The sequence below is a fragment of the Nannospalax galili genome, unplaced genomic scaffold, assembly GCF_000622305.1.
Source record: "Nannospalax galili isolate Female #2095 unplaced genomic scaffold, S.galili_v1.0 scaffold805, whole genome shotgun sequence".
Classification (NCBI taxonomy): Eukaryota; Metazoa; Chordata; class Mammalia; order Rodentia; family Spalacidae; genus Nannospalax; species Nannospalax galili.
In genome coordinates, this window is record NW_008353486.1 from 155,430 (window position 1) to 173,582 (window position 18,153).

At 35.8% G+C, this 18,153-nt stretch overlaps 1 protein-coding gene across 1 annotated transcript in view; it reads left to right on the top strand.

Annotated features, from left to right (window-relative positions):
- The window catches only part of Ehbp1 (EH domain binding protein 1), a gene marked incomplete in the record, with an annotated part of 244,217 nt that overhangs the window by 133,060 nt on the left and 93,004 nt on the right, over nt 1-18,153 (top strand). The window contains 3 exon segments of the mRNA XM_017802601.2: nt 10,679-10,857; nt 11,394-11,442; nt 16,580-17,464. Of these exon segments, the coding sequence (XP_017658090.1) occupies nt 10,679-10,857; nt 11,394-11,442; nt 16,580-17,464 (1,113 nt within the window).

Sequence of the window (18,153 nt, forward strand, 5' to 3'; positions counted from 1 at the left end):
TATGAAAACATTGCTTCTATGATCAGGAAAAAGGCAAGGATGCCCATTCGCTCCTGTGACTTGTCTTGAAGTCCTGGCCAATTATGCAAGAGAAAGAAAAACCATCAAAATTAAAAAGAATGATGTAAAATTATGTTTGTTTGAGAATGATGAGGTTATAAATGTATAAAACCCTAAAGATGCCACAAAAAAACTTTAAAAGCAATAAATTTAGCAAGATATCAGGGTATAAAGTCAACAACATTAACAATAAATTGTTGCATTTCTGAACATTAATGATCAAAAAAAATGTTTTAAAGAAATTAAGAAAACAGTTCTATAACAGTAGCATCTAAAAGAGTTAAATGCTTAGAAATAAATTTAACTGGGATTGAGGATGTAGCTCAACTGGTTGAGTGCTCACCTAGCATGCATGAAGTTCTGGATTTGATCCCCAACACTGATAAGTTTGGGTGTGAAGATGCATGCATGTAACCCCAACATTTGAGAGGTGGAGACAGGAAGATCAGAAGTTCAAGATTATTGTCAGCTGCAAGTTCAAGGCCAGCTTGGAACTTCATAAGGCTCTATGGGAAAATGGGGGTGGGGGTACATAGGGAAAGAGGGAGAGGAACAGAGAGAAGAAAGAAATTAACCAAGAAGATGAAAGACTGCTCAACTGAAAACTACACAACATTTTGGGAAGGAATTAAGAAATTAAAAACTGTGGAGATAGCCCACATTCATGGTTCAGAAACCCAATTTAAGATCAGTATAACCCAAAGAGATCTATAGAGTTAATGTAATCACCATCAAAATACCAATTATGTTCTTTACATAAAAATAGAAAAACATACTTTAATAGTCAAATGGAATCCCAAAGAGCCTGGAGTATCTTTTTTTATTCTTTATTTTTATTTTTTTAATATTTGGGTGTGTTGCCTGCACGCATGTGAGTGCACCCGTGTCGTGCAATGCTAAGGATGGTTCATAGTCACCATGTGGGTTCTGGGAATCGAACCCAGCTCCTCTGCAAGAGCAGTCAGTGCTTTTAACTGCTGAGCCAGCTCTCCAGCCCCGGAGTATCTTTTTTTAAACACCCTGAAAAAGAATAAAAGCAAAGAATTCACACTTTCCAATTTCCAAACAGTGCAGTTTCAGTAATCAAAACAGTATGGTACTTAAAAAAAAAAAAAAACAGACTTCTAAACAAACACCTTGTATATAATGGAGTCAGTGCTTTTCAACATGGAAGTCAAGACTATTCAATGGAGAACTAACCATCTTTTCAACAAATACTGTTGGAACAGTGAACATCACATGTAAAAGAAGAAAGATGGACCATAACCTACCTACTATACATAATAGATCAAAGGCTTCAATGTAAGAAGAAAACATAGAACAAAAGTTCACAATATTGGTTTTGGGATGATTTTTCTTGTCTATCACACAAAACTCACAGGTAGCCACAACCAAAATAGACAAAACTGACCACAAAAATTTAAAACTTCTAGGCATCAAAAGCTCCTCTAAAGATTAAGAATAAAATTACCATTGATACAGCAAACCCAATTCTGAGGATGTACCCAGAAGAATTGAAAACAGAATCGTGAAAAGATTCTTATACACCCACATCTTAGCAGCGTTTGTTCACAACACATATAACATTGAAATAACCCAAAATGTCTATCAGTAGATGAATGGATACCCAAAACATGGTGTGCACATAAAACACATTATTCAGCTTTAAAGGGAAAGAAACTCTCACAAATTCTTTAGAATGGATTAACTTTGAGAACATTATTCCAGTGGAAAGTCACAAAAGACAAATGCATGATTCCATTTATGTTATGTAGCTCGTAAAATCAGTATAATTAGACAAATACAGGCTGCTGAGGTGTAGTCAGTAGTACAGCCCTTATGTGTTCAGTGCCTTGGGTTTGATTCTCCAGCAACACGTGCTCATACAAACACACACACACACAAACATCAGAATGATAGTTGCCAGGTTATGTGTGGAGGATCAAATGGAGAGTTATTGCTTGATAGGCACAGAGTTTTTCAGTTTTGCAAGATGAAAAGACTTCTGGGAATGAATAGTGGTTATGGATGCACCATCAAGTAAGTGTAACCACTTTATTTGGAAACTAAAACTGAGTAATTAACAAATATATTCATTTGGAGTTACAGTAGTAAAGTACTATGCCATATATTAATATAGTGTATTTTCATAATAACATCTATATCTTCCAAAAATACTTAATTAGAAGGGTGATTAAGTCTGATAGCAGGCTTAATAGACAGCAGTTGTTTTTTTATTCAGTCTCTTTTAATATGTGGTTTTGGTTGTAGTTCATGAAGAAAATTTGATCTTACTCATACGTAGATGGAAAGATACAATTTGTGGTATGTAGGTATTCAGGTGTTAGGGAGTAAACCCTAGGCCTGTCACATGCTAGACATACACCGTTCCATTGAGCTATACACCCAGCCAATAAAAAACAAAATCTATTTGTCATATTTTATTCTTTCTGTTTTCTTTTTGTTATATGAGCTGAATATTTGTATTGTATTTCACTATGTACATAGAGCATAATTTTATTATTTCAAACATAATTTTAAATACATGTTATTGTTGCTAATCATTTGTGATTTGGAAAATTATGAACAGTATTACTGTAAACTTTTCTATACATGTTTGCTATTTTATATAAGCAAGCATTCATTTCTGTAGGATATAAACCTAGGAATGGGTGGGTCATAGGACAGAAATGTCTTCAAATTTAAGATATTACCAGGGTTTTTTTTCATCAAGTCTGTATAAGAGTTCCCTTTCTTCCTCAATCTTGTTTCATTAAAATATCAGTTCAGAGAGATCAGTTCGGAGAGATGGCTCAGTGCTTAAGAGTACTGGCTGCTCTTGCAGGGGACCCAGGTTCGGTTCCCAGCACCCACATGGCAGCTAACAACCACCCCTTCGAAATTCCAGTTCCAAGGAATCCAATGCCCTCTTGTGGGCTCCATGGACGCTGCATGACATGAGTGCACTTACATACATGCAGGCAAAACACTCATAAATATCAATCAATAAATAAAAATTTTAAAAATATCAGTTCAATTAAAAGGCTTCTTAAAATGTCAACCTTTTTTTTTGAAGAAAGTGTGCATTGATGCCTTGGGGAGTTTTCTGAACACTTATGTGATGGAGCAAAGTTTCATGTTTCCTAGACAGTTAAATTTGCACACTCAATTAAAAAGCTGAAAGTGCACATTCATTTTTTGCCATTATTCTGTGGGTTGACCTTATTTTTCTTACTGAGTTTTAAGAGGTTGTGTGTGTGTGTGTGTGTGTGTGTGTGTGTGTGTGTGTGTGTTTTCTTACTACAAACCCTTTGATCAAGGAGAAATTCATAGTTACTTAGCACCAGGTTTTGCATTAAGGACAGAAAACTTCTGTGTTAGCATTTTAACATTAAGTATGCAGTGCCACAAACACAGCTACTGTCGGGTTCTAAGATGAAGGTGCTGGTGATGTGGTCCAGGGCTGATGATGTGGACCAGGGTGGGTGATGTGGGCCAGGGAAGGTGATGTGGACAAGGGTGGCTTGTAGGACACAAGTTCCCTGAGGAATGCAATCTGTATAAAATGCTAAGCATAGAAAGTAGAAGCATTTTTTTTCCAATTGACATTTAGAGTTTATACATAGACCTCCAGTTTGTATGTAGCTCATCAAACATGGGACATTTTTACACTGAATAATGTTGCCTTGTAACATAGATAATATTTTATATTTACCCAATATGTCTCCATGGAAATGATGTTAGGAGAAGGCAAATTTGGTTATTTTTTTTCATAGAGAAAGGGCCTGTTGTTTAACCCTGTCTTCTTGAGGAGAAAAAGTTTCTTTACAAAACTGAGTCTCCTACTCCTTGAATACAGTAATGTCCGTGTCCTTTAGTTTCTCTTTCTCACAATAGCACTTGATAATAAGTGAACATAGTTTGTATGTTCTACTTCATTGTATTTTGCTCTCAAATTGTATTTCATTCTTTGTTCTTTGGGAGGTAAGTGGTAGTACTCATACTGTTTATTTAGAGTCTGCCTAAAGTACCGCTCTCCAGCTCACTCTTTGAGGTACCTTTATAAACCAATACTGAGACTTTCATTTACTCTCTGACTGTGCGGTTTTTCCATAACTTCGCTTAGGAATAATTATTTGATGTTTCTTAAAAACTTTTCAAAAATTGTGTTCAGAAAGAGATAGTCTTACATTAATTTAAGTGAGACTTCTTCCAATATTATTTGACCTGCAGCATAAATATTGGTTATGTAGTAGTACAGAACACATGACTTCACTTTCACTGTAAGTGTAAAGAAGTCTAGGATGGGGCTTAATTGGTAGAGTGCTTGCCTGGCATGCATGCTGCCCTGAGTTGGATTCCTAGCACTGCATACACTAGGTGTACTGCTTGCAGGACTGCAGTCCCAGTATTGGGAAAAGGCAGGAAGATCAGGAATTCAAGGCCATCCTCTAGACTAGAGGCTTTATATTTTTTTAAAAAATTTTTAATTAGTACAATGAAATTAATTATATGAAAATTCTTTGGGGGGAAGAGAGAGAGGAAGGGAAAAAGGACAGAGACAGAGATATAGGAATAATGTAGATGCAAATGTTCTTGTTCTCACCAGAGCTGTTATTCTTGGCTTACCAAATGCTAAGATCAGATTTATCCAGTGTTCTTCAACCATGATTTGCAGTAATTGGGGAAAGTCTCCAAGAATCAGCACTAGAAGGACCAAAATACCCTACACTTTAGTGATAATGGTATATATCTCATTGCACTGGACTTAATTAGCTCTTGTTCTAGTTCTAGCCAAAAATCTGAAATCCAACAGAATGGGCAAACGGTTTTTATTGGCAGAATACTTCCGCCTTTTAAATTGTTTAGGGTAGATTACCTTTGGGAATTTTTTGTTTGTTTGTGTCCTGGTTAGCTTCAGTTGTCAGCTTGACACATGTGGGAAGAGGAAGCCACAATTGAGAAATGGCCTGTGGGCCTGTCTGTGGGGCATTTTCTTAACTTCTGATTGATGTAGGAGGGCAGAGCCCATTGTGGGCAGTACCAACCCTGGGCAGGTGGGCCTATGCTATATAAAGAAGTAGCTGAGCAAGCCAGGAGGAGCAAGCCAGTAAGCAACGTTCCTCCTTGGTCTTTGCTTCAACCCTGCCTCTGCAAGCTGATTTTGGCCAGAGTGTTTTATTACAGCAATGGAAAGCTAATAGGACAATTTGTTTGTAGTACTGAGACCAGGTCTTGCTGTGTTGCCCAGGATGTCCTCCAATTCATGATCCCCTTATGGAGTAGCTGGAATTGTTGGACAGGTACCTGGTAATTTATCAGCAACTCAATTAATTTAACATGTATAGGCCAGTGATCTATGTTCTGAAGATTAGACGTTAACTAAGGCCCGTGCTAGTTTTAAGGAATGTATAAATTCTGCTGAGGTCTTAAAACTGCATTATCTTGAAATGTGAACTATAAAGAACACTGGGTACATTGTGGAAAAACAGTTATGTATTCAAATTCCTCTGCCTCCTACCTGTGTAGTCTGGATTTCCTCAACTGTAAGTTCGAAATAGTAATAGCTATCTCAAAGGAGTTGTGATGCTTACATATATAAGACATAGCAGTTACTCCTTGTGTATTCTATGAATGAATAAAAATTTTAATGGAACACTTTGTAGAGAGAATTGGACATAGTACAGTAAAAGAAAATTTTAAGAAGTAGTATAAGAGAAATAGAAAATAAAAAGAACATTGAAAATTGCTTCTCCCTACTTACTAGGAATTAGGATGAGATTTTGTGCAAATTTGTATTTGTGACAGCAGATACTCAATGTGGAAGTGGTGGTCTGTGTGACTGTAGTCTGGAGGTGGGGAAGCTGGGGCCTTAGGCAGGAAAGCATAGGGATTTTAGAGAATGACGAATCATTCTAGAAAGTAAATTATTAAAAGTGACTTGGAGCCAGGTGTGGTGGCACATGCCTTTTATCCCAGCACTCGGGAGGCAGAAGCAAATGGATCTCTGTGAGTTCAAGGCCAGCCTGGTCTATAGAGTGTGTTCCAAGCCTGCTGGGGCTACAGGGAGACCGTGTCTCAGAAAGACAAAAAAAAAAAAAATGATTTGGGATTTAGTGTACAGAAATATTCTGCCATCTGTGTGTATTGAGAATCATTAGAGATGTTAGGTGGGCTGTAAGAACATGTATATTTTGATAATGGGTCAGAAATGGAAGAATTTGTAACAAAAATCAAGAGATTTTACAGTAGCCTAAACAAAAGGAAATAACTACAAAAATATAACCGTAACACAAATAATACAATTACCCATGACCTAACTAGTAAGAAATGATAGATGAAGGAAGAATTTAAATGATTCTGAGGTTGAAGTCTAGACACTTGGGACAATAACAGTATCGTTTTCAATCACAATGAAAATGAGCAGGTTGCAAGGAAAGATTATGATTTGAACATACTGAGTTCACATTTTATATGGCAGGAAGGACAGCCAGCTGGAAATGTCAAATTGAGATCGTTGGAACTGCAAATGTGTATTTGGGGATGATATGCATGGAAGTGATAGTTGAAATCTTGAGAGAGAATCAGTTCAAAAAGTGGATAGAAAAAACTATTCAGAGCAGTACCTAGAGGAATGGGTTGCCTAATCAGTGGACGAGGAAACAGCAAAAGAGGAACACTGTGGACAGGTAACACGACAAATGGAGTTGCAGTTTCTCACAGCTATTGAAATTTAAGAAATTTAGCAGAAAATTGTTTGGCTAGGTTTTTTGCAAAAGATGCTGTTGTTAGGAAGAATAACTCAATGGCCTTAGTGTCTTTAACATATAATCTGCCATATTAACACTTTAAAATTATATTTGAAAGTTCATTTCTACCCTTGATGGACAGAGTTTGGTATCTTCCTTTCTTTGCAAAGCAATAAATAAACAAATAAAAGTCATTCACAGCTTGTTTCATCAGACACGTGAGAATAGATACATCGCCATGCATTTATATAAACTATTTTGCACATAGAAAATCAAGATGTCAATATTATTTACTAGTTAAAGCAAGAAATAAAAAACTGTTTCACTTTCTTAAAGAAATCCATGGCCTTTGAAATTAGAAAAGAGCCTCAAAAACTCAAAATCCCACACTGCTGCTGCATGCTGATGGTGTGGTAATTGCAGTTGCCACTTACTGAAAGGTTTTATCATATGTTTTTGCTAAGTGTTTTATATGCCTTTATTCACGTCACAGTATTTACTGAGTGCCTACTAGGTACCAGGAACTGATCTGGTAACTTAGGATAGGTTAATAAATAGGGAAAACTAGTTTTTATTTAGTGCACAGTCAATAACCAAATATAACACATAAAGTATATATGGGACACAAGAAGATAAATATTGTGGAAAAATAGAGCAAGAGGGAATGCTGTGCTGGGATTGAGTGATAGAGAAAAGTTACGTTACCAATAACGTTGGCAGACTATGTCACATGGAGAGGGTTGCCTTGGAGTTACACCTGAGGGAAGTTCTGGGCAAACGGAGCAACCCTGCAGAGGCTGGAGCATACCTGGGGCCTCTGAGGAACAAGAGAAGGTGGATGTGGTTCAGAATGATCAAGGGAGAGAGTGGTAGGTTAGATCTGGGAGAGGTAGTGAGGAGGCCTTGTCACTACAGCGCTATGAGACAGTTACCGTAATGATCCTCATTTTACAGACAAGGAAGACTTAAGTCAAGTAACCTGCTACCTGACTATAACAAGAAGTAAACTATTTTATCCAGTTACATAGTGACAGTTTCAAAATGATTTCATTCCTTTATGATCCTCTGCAAAATATTACATAAATGGGCAGTAGTTCTGGGGTGATGATTCATTTAATAGTTTTACTCTAATTTTCTTTTTCTGTAAACCAACATGACCATTTATGGTGCTTCTAAGTTCATCAGTTTCCTCGATTGCATATGATTTTTTTTAATTTTATATGTATGTGTGTATTGCCTGCATGTAGGTAAGTGCACTTGTGTCATGCAGTGCCCGTGGAGGTCAGAAGAGGCTGTCGGATCCCCTGGGACTGGAAATATGAACAGTTGTTAGCTGCCACATGGGTGCTGGGGTTCGAACCCAGGCCATCTCTCCAGTCCCAGCATATGATTTCTTTTTGCTAAAGGTGCATTAAGTTTTTCTGAATGCATGGCTTTTGATTGGAACAAATCCAATTTTAGTTTTAGCTCCTTTAGCCTTTTTATATTGGACTTTTTTAGAGACGGGGTATGTTCATGTTATAATGGCACAATATGTTTTGAATGAATCAGTGTAATGATAATTGCAGATGATCTAAATGAAGTACATAGAACCTATGCTCGAATGATTCTATGCCTTAATATAATTTTATATGGAAAAATATTGTAATAAAAACAATCATTGAAATAATAGGAAAAGAAATAAATAATGGAAACTTTAGGAAAATGTGTGTGTGCCAAATTCAGTGAACCCCCTGGTTCTTCCATAGCCCACTCTTAAGTCCAGGTCAAGATATTGGAGGGATTTGAAAGTCACAGTGGGCCGTTAAGTTTATTTTTACACATTAAATTAAAAGTTAAGGGACTGGAGAGATAGCTCAGTGATTAAAAGTAGGCACTGGCTGCTCTTGCAGAGGAACCAAGTTTGGCTCCCAGCACCCATGTGTCAGCTAACAACCATCCATAACTCTAGTTCCAGGGGATCTGACACCCTCTTCTGTCCTCCATAGGCATAGCATTACATGGATGGATTCATATACATGGAGGCAATGCACTCATATACATAAAATAAAAACAATTTGTAAAATATTTTAAAAGTTACATGATTTATTATTTAAAGTAAATTTCCCATATTGGGAAATCAGTTTTTAATGTACTTCTTCATATTAAGTAGAATTAATCCAAATTTGTTTGTTTTCTGTTACATTTATATATTTGTATTATGTGTACAGCATTGGGTGTTTGTGTATAGCTTGTGAAGGTCAAAGGATAACCTGCAGGAGTCAGTTCTCTCTCTCTACCATGTGGGTTCTGGAGATCAGATTCAGAGCATTAGGCTTGGCAGCAAGTGCCTTTACCTACTGAGCCATCTCGAGAACCAGCCCCAAATTTGTTGATTTTTATGATTAATAAACTTTTCAGTATTTATAAAGGTGATCAGTCAAAGAACAGTGCTATTCCAGTTCGTGATTATTTATATAATGTCTTGTTAATCTGACAATAAAAATGAGAAATTCCATATTTGATGATTGTTAGTTTTCCCACATAAATTACAGTTATCTGGCTGATGATTTTTGTTTTGTTTTGTTTTTTCTTTTTTTGAGACAGTATCTCCCTGTAGCCCCAGCTGGCCTAGAACTCACTATGTAGACCAGGCTGGCCTTGAACTCACAGAGATCCACCTGCCTCTGCCCCCCAAGTGCTGGGACTAAAGGTGTGAGCCACCACGCCTTCTGTGGCTGATTTTAATTGTTTGGCACTAACCTGCTTTTGTCAAGTGGGGGCATCATTGGTCTTCCTTACACAAACATGATAAAAACTAATCATTAGTTAAACTGAAATGATGTTAGGGGTAAATAAATGTTCTCCTTTGACCTTATTTTGCAAGGCTCTTTTATATCTAAGTTTTGTTATCATGGGTCGCACTTTTAATTAAAAGTAAATTAAAAACCAAAAAATGTTTAATAGACTTCTTCATAGTTTTTAGTTATATTATCCTCCACAATTATCACAAAATAATATAGTTGTTTAGCAAAAGATGACATGATTTTTAAGAGTGATAAAATTTTAAATTAAAATCTTACAATATAGTCTACAATATAGTTTTATGACCATAACTGTAGTTTTAAGTATGTGGACAAAGGAAAGTATGTGCTTAAGATTTAAGATGCACATACAACCAACTCATCTAATATTCAAAAATAGCTCTCAATAATAAGTTAAAGATATTGTGACCGTATCCAGAGTATGCTGGTGTGTGCTGCTGGAACCAGTACCTGCTACCATAAATAAGTAAAACTTATTTTTGCTGTTGTAAAATTCGAGTAAGAAGGATGTTTGTATATGATTATCATTGTTGTGTTTATTTAAAATACGTATGTGATTCTTGTATTTTACAGACTTAATGTGATACTGATTTCTCTGCTACTTATATTTTTCTATGCCTGAAAACATTGTAGCCCTGCAGTTTGTACTAACAGTCTTTGAAATGCATTGTTTTTAGCTAATCAAAAAGGAACAGTATTTGTTCATGGTTGCATTTGGGAAATCTTTTTTAGGGTGTAAGAGTTACATAAATATTTAGCCTTAAGTATTCAAAACTTTTAATATGATTTTCCAGCAAGAATGTTCTTAGCTTGTTCTTACTGAAATTTTGAAATGTTGCGTATCTGCCTCCTTGTCAGGCAAACGCCATGGGCAAAATCTAAAGATAATAACTTAAGAGTTATGTCTCCCTCTTAGAGGTAACGTCATAAATTGACAGTTTTGAAGGACCTAAACTCAGATCAAAGGTTTCAAATGATCTAGTTAGGTCAAAGATGTTAATTTCTATCTTCCATTAAATTCTTCAATGTTTCTCCTTTCTTTCTTCCCTCCCCCTCCCCCCATAGCCAAGCCCAATACCAAGTCCTATTCTGGGGCAAAAGCCAAATGCTAGTCAGTCATTGCTTGTATGGTGCAAAGAAGTCACAAAAAACTACCGGGGAGTAAAAATCACCAACTTTACTACATCATGGAGAAATGGTTTATCTTTTTGTGCAATATTGCACCACTTTAGACCAGACTTAATGTAAGTAGACATATTTCTCATTTCCTATTAATTTTATAAATAATGGACATTTTCAAAAGGACAAAAAGTTTCTAAGCATGTATCCTGAAATACTTGACTTTATATATGCCAGAAAATGTTCTTTCTCAGTACCTAAAATCAAATTTTCCTGTTTCTAATTGATTTTTCTTTTTAATCTTATAAAAATCTTTATTATGAAATTTTTATTAGTGTTCAAATGGAAAGAGACAAATAAGCTCTTTATATATTGATAACAAGAAATTATCTCATAATAAGTTTCATTGTCAAAGCTAGTCTCTTTCCTCTACCTTCTCTGGCAGATGGACACCTTTAGGCAATGAAATATGTAATCACTGTTTGTTTGTTTGTTTGTTTGTTTACTTTTCCACACTGTTAGTTTTGTTGATTGAACTACTCTGAAATTGCTTGTTACTCTTTGGTATTATTGACTATCAAATTTTTGGATTCAGTTTGTTTTACAAACAGCTATTTTTATCAAATATTATACATACCCACTGTACCATTTTCTGCCTCAGTGACTACAAGTTTCTGAATCCTCAAGATATTAAAGAGAACAACAAAAAGGTAAGAAATGCTGGGGGAAGGGGTGTGCATATTTCAATTTTGGCTTCACTGCCATTTTTTATTTGTGAAAAGTGAGTGTATTGTGTGAGGTCATAACTACAGCTTACAGAGGTGGTTTTCATCCTTCAATTTAAATTGGATGACTGGTTTATTCTGGTTTGTCATGGACTTTAATGAAGACAAGTGCCAGACTGGCATCAAATTGTATGTATGAGCCTTCATTAAATGTTAAATATTTGTTAAACCGTATTGCTTTTATTGCAACATTTAGTTGTTGAAAAATATACCCAAGGCTTCCATGCCTTACCTAGGTTTGTAAAAGACACACACAGAGAGAGAGAGAGAGAAAGAGAGAGAGAGAGAGAGAGAGAGAACATTGGTTCTCTTTAAAAAAAATTCTATTTTATTATTTTTATTTTATGTGTATGAGTGTGTTGCCTGCATGTATGTGGGTGCACCTGTGTCGTGCAATGCCACAGAGGTCAGAAGAGGGCTTCAGAGTTCCCTGGAACTGGAGTTAAGGATGGTTTTTTAAAAATATATTTATTATTTTATGTGTAGGAGTGTATTGCTTGCATGTATGTAAGTGCACCTGTCTTGTACAATGACCGCAGAGGTGAGAAAAGTGTGTCAGATCCCTGGAACTAGAGTTACAGGTGATTGTTAGCCCCCGTGTGGGTTCTGGGAATCAAACCCAGGTCCTTTAGAAGAGCAGCCAGTGCTCTTAACCACTGAACCATCTCTCCAGGCCCCAACATTGGTTCTTTTTACTTTCTAGTTAAATTATACAAAATTTTTCCATGTTATAATTTTCACATACTTACATCAGAGCTTTCTAGCTGGTGTATGAAGATACTGATCCTGTCAGCCTTCAGGATAGCTGCATAGATTGGAATTGTTGGAGCCAGCTCACTGTGGCTAAGGCTGAGGAATCTATTTACCACAATACACAGTATGGTATATATAATTTTCTATATTCAAAGAAGTACCAAGTTCTGAACACAGTAGATAATGTTTATATGGAATTAAATTTCTCAACTGAAAAGCTAATGTCATTATTGTCTTAGAATGAGCATTCTTTTTTTTAATGTGTATGAGTATATTGCCTGAATGTGTATAAGGGCACCTGTGCTGTGCAATGCCCATGGAAGTCAGAAGAGGGCGTTGGATTCCCCTGGAACTGGAGTTACAATTGTTAGTTGCTGTGTGTGCTGGGAATTGAACCCGAGTCCTCTGCAAGAAAAACCAGTTCTCTTAACCACTGAGCCATCTTTCCAGGCCCAAGAATGAGCATTCTTAACCTGTGATCTGTACATAAAATTCAGCAAGTCCTTGAACATAGTTGTAGGAAAATGTATTTTGAATAATATATTTTCCTTCTGTTGTCAACTTGGCAACAAATAGTTATGTTAGCATGCCTGAGACTTTGGTACCTGTATAAATCAGATATTTTCATATCTTTCTATAGTGGTTGTAGATTTCTACATATGCCTTTTAACTTTGTCAAAATTAAATTAATTAATTCAAAATTATATTAATTACTGACTGGACATAGTGGCACACTCCTGTTACCCCAGCATATGGGAGCGGGAGACAGGAAGATGAGGGGTTCAAAGTCATTCTTGGTCAGTCTGGACTGTATGAGACTGTCTCAAATATGAATAAATAAATAAATAAATAAATAAGTTTTTGTGTATATATGTTATATATATGCATGATACATATATATCATGGTGGGGTGTGCTTTTAATCTCAGCATTTGGCAGGCAAAGGCAGGTAGACTGCTGTGAGAGCAAGGCCATTCTGATCTATATAGCAAGTGTCAGGCCAGCTGGGGCTAAGGGAGACCCTGTTCTCAAACACACACACACACACACACACACACACACACTGTATGTATGTGTGTATCATGTGTGTATATACATATATATGTATATACATATCGGTATGTTCATAAAAAACACATCCTTCACTGTTTGCCAAATTCAGTGTTATATCTTCATAGTTGTATTTTTAGTATAGCTGGTTCTTTTTACCTTTGTGCTTTACAGCTATAAAACATTACTCTGAGAAGGGGCCCATTCCAGAAGGGCTCATACAACAAAGTGATAAGTAACTTCTGGTTGAAACATAAGTTTTTAATAGACGTTAGAGTGTCAGAACCCCCAGTTTTTAAAAAATATTAGGAAGTTCAGTTAAGAAGAATTTAAATCAAGACAATTTTTTTACTTTTATTATTCTCCAAAACCAAAATTTTTGTCAGAAAAATAAGGTTTTTTTGCAATTGCATGATATAGGTGTAGAATAACAATACATTTTAAATTGTAATTTCTAAAAAATTGAAATATGCTACCCCAAAAGAGTAGTCTTTGAAAATCAGTATCCTATTCTTCATAGAAATTAGGTTTCTTGGACTAGAGGTTTAGCTAAATGGGAGAGTACTTAAAGGCTTTGGGTTGGAGTCCCAGCACCTTTCTGATGGGCATATAAGTCATTCTCATGAATTACTAATTATATAATTTTGGAAAGCCTATATTTATTAAAGTGAAATGACCTTTTCTCACTAATTAAATTATATCCTTAAGTGTAATACTTCTTTACCTCCATTTTCTTTCATTTGACTAAAGTGCTAAGCTCATTTAAATATAGATATCAGCATTATTAAATAAACCATTAATTGGTAGTCAGTTGTGGTCGCACACACCTATCGCCCCAGTCACTGGAGAGGCTCAGGCAGGAAGACTGTTGAGCCCATGAGTTAGCCTGGGCAACATAGCAGGCCCTATCAGTTAAATGATAATTACTTTTACTAAGTAGAGTTTTCCATTTACTATTCAGAATTTTTAAAAAGAAACAATAATTTTATCCAGCTATGCATTTTTAAATGATACAGAGAATCTCATTAAGGTTTAGGTCACACTTTACATATTTTTTCCAGAAATTAATAATGGTGAGCATACTTTGATTTGCATATTACTGTGTAGAGAAGACTATTCCATTTAAATTTTTTCTTGAGGCTGGGGATGTAGCTAAGTGAGTGCTTAGCATGGCTAGATACTGGCTCAACCCCCAAATCTCAGTTAGATCTTCCAGGACAGATAATCCTTGATTTTTTTTTAGAAAGGCTTTTAATGTTGATTCTGTTCATTACTCAGTATATATTAGCCTGAGTAGTCATAAGTTTCATCGTTACCTGATGTTTGCATTGAGTATCTTAGTTGTTACCTGCAGATTATTTTCAGCTTTACACAGTTCTTCCCGGTAACCCGGTGTACTATTTATTGGCCTTAAAGCAGCCAAGAAACGGTGTCTTTGTTGTTGGTTCCATGTATATGTGTAGCGTATACATTAGCAGGGACTCTTCCATTGCTAACGCCTTAGAATTTCCTTTAAGAGAAACCAGAAAAACAATATTAAAAAAAGAGCCTTGGCTAGCGGGGTGGTTCAGTGGGTAAAGGCACCTACTGGCGAGCCTGGAGGTCAGAGTTTGATCTTCAGGACCCACATGGTAGAAAAGAACCAACTTCCTGAAGCTGTCCTCCAACCACACACCCACCATAGCAGGCATGCACACATGACACATGTGCACGTATGCACACACCCACACACAAATTAATTAATTAAATAAATAAAATGTAAGAAATATTAAAAACAAAGCCCTCTTCTTTCTCCACACACAAATCATCATGGCGAGTGATTGACCATAGCAGGAGTTAGCCTATGGGAAAATGCTGCAAAATCTTGACCTACTGTAAAAGAAACCTCATTTGTTTCAAAGTGCAATTAATGTGCATAAAATGGATTGCTACATAAAGCAACACACCAGCAGGAGTTTCTTCACAAGGAAGCTAATCATTTTTCCAGGTCTGTAAAAAGAGCTGACTATAAAAGGTGTTTACCTGTGGCATCTGATCTTAACCAGTATGCCAGTGTTTTAGATAATTAGAAGAGGTTTAGAATACTGCCTGTGGTGCTTTTCCTCATGGTCTGCTATTGATGTCTGTCAAGTTAAGTAGTCAAGACACACAAGGAGGAAAATTACTTTAATTTTCCTAAAACATGTAAAATAAAACAAGCCTATATATGTACACCAACAGAACCATCTCTAGAGTAAATATTTTGAAGTACCTATATTATAAACCATTATTCTGTGAAAATTGAAGAGGTTTTAATGGCACAATTTATTTCTCATTTTCTTCATGTTTGTCAAACTATAATGAGAATACAGATTAAATCCAAAGGCAGAAATGTAGTTTACCATGTAAGCACAAAAAAAGATTCTTCTGAAATTATTAAATACCTACCTAGTAATTCTTTTAAGAAAAACATTAAATTTTGCTTCTAAATGTAAGTTATTATGAATCAAAATTTTTTTAACATCTCAAAGCAATAATATATCCAAAGTTCTTACTTTCTCTGGGACTATATCTAAACCTTCAGCCATACTCTTAATGCTTCCTAGCAACGCCAAGGGGTTAGGTCAGGATACTATTAATTAATTGTAAATTGACAAACAGCTTTGATTCTTCAAAACTAGAAAAACCTGATATGCCACGGTCATTTAAAGGCTAACAGACAAATTCACTGCAGCCGTACATTCTCAGCTGTGTTGTACACTGAAAACATTTCTCTCTCTCTACAATGGATGAAAAGTCACTCTTGATTATGAAAGTCAGTCTTAATTATGTTTTTAAAATGTTTCTGTTTCAAGATTAAAGAGCATTTACTTGTATTTTATATCAAATAATGGAGTAATTAGGTCTTTGGACTTACTATACTTTTTCTCTAAATCACTGTAAGTGACTGTAGAGAAAAAACTTGGTAGAATTGACAAAAGCTGGAGATGGATTAGTCTAATTTTTCTTTATACCTTAGTTCCTTATCTTAAAATTCAATTCTAAGATTGAGATTGTTTATCTTAATTAATATTTTCCTTATATTCTATTTGAAAATGAATATGTTATTTAGTAAGTTTTTGGTCACTTTTATTCCTTTTAATCATGTTTTACTTGAAATTTTATTTTCACATGGTATAATGTCAGTAGTGCCCTACAACCGTAACAAAAGCTTTAAAATTTTGTTTTCTTACAAATGGATTGTCTGAGCTATTCAATATATCTTTTGTTTCCTTTTGAAGGCTTATGATGGATTTGCCAGCATTGGAATTTCCCGTTTATTGGAACCTTCTGATATGGTTTTATTAGCAATCCCTGACAAACTGACTGTTATGACTTATCTCTATCAAATAAGGGCACATTTTAGTGGTCAAGAATTAAATGTGGTTCAGATAGAAGAAAACAGCAGTAAAAGCACATATAAAGTTGGAAATTATGAAACAGATACAAATAGTTCTGTTGATCAAGAAAAATTCTATGCGGAACTTAGTGATCTGAAGCGGGAGCCTGAACTACAGCAGCCTGCCAGTGGAGCAGTCGACTTATCGCAGGATGAACCTTTGTTTATAACTGATAGTGGCGTTGGAGAGTCAGAAAGTGAACATCAGACTCCTGATGATCACCTTAGTCCAAGCACAGCCTCCCCTTACTGTCGCAGGACTAAAAGTGACACGGAACCCCAAAAGTCCCAACAGAGCTCTGGAAGGACTTCAGGATCTGATGACCCTGGATTATGCTCTAATACTGACTCAACCCAAGCACAAGTTTTATTAGGCAAGAAGAGACTATTGAAAACTGAGACCTTAGAATTAAGTGACTTATATATCAGTAGTAAGAAGAAGAATGTGTCTCCAACCTCAATTTGTGAGGAGTCAGACCAACAAAACAACAGTAGTGACCTGGAGCAAGAAAAGCTAGAGAATTCCAGACCTTTAGAATGCAGATCAGATGGTGAATCACCTATCAAGAAACCAAGTTTATCCCCTACAGCTAACCTTGGATACTCATGTAGTAGAGATACAGACCTCACGAAAAAAACACATGCTTCTCTGAGGCATACAGAGTCTGATCCAGATGCTGATAGAAACACTTTAAATCATGCAGATCACTCTACCAAAACAGTCCAGGTAAGGGGGCCAGAAGGTTGAATTCTTTTGTATTAATAGAACATTTCACCATGTTATACATGAATAAAAGGTGCAATTTCTCATCATAGAAAAATCAGAAATATACCTTCTTTATATTTAAAATTTGTAATGTAATATTTGGGCCCATTTAAGGATAAAGAATGTAAGCTTTTCAAATCAAAATATCGTTACTGTGGCTGGAGAGATGGCTCAGCAGTTAAGAGCACTTATTACTCTTGCAGAGGACCTGGGTTCTGCTTATCAGCACCCCACATGGTAGCTCACAACTGTCTGTAACTGCTGTTTCAGAGGATCTAATGTCCTCTTCTGGCCTCCAGGCTCCTGCACACACATTGTGCACTTGACTCATACACATACATGTAAATTTTTAAAAATATTTTTAAATATATATAACATTACTTTTAAAAAAAAACAGTATTTACCATAAGAATATGTCAAAGACAGCACCCCACATGGTAGCTCACAACTGTCTGTAACTGCTGTTTCAGAGGATCTAATGTCCTCTTCTGGCCTCCAGGCTCCTGCACACACATTGTGCACTTGACTCATACACATACATGTAAATTTTTAAAAATATTTTTAAATATATATAACATTACTTTTAAAAAAAAACAGTATTTACCATAAGAATATGTCAAAGAAGTCTGGCATGGTAGCATACTCCTTAA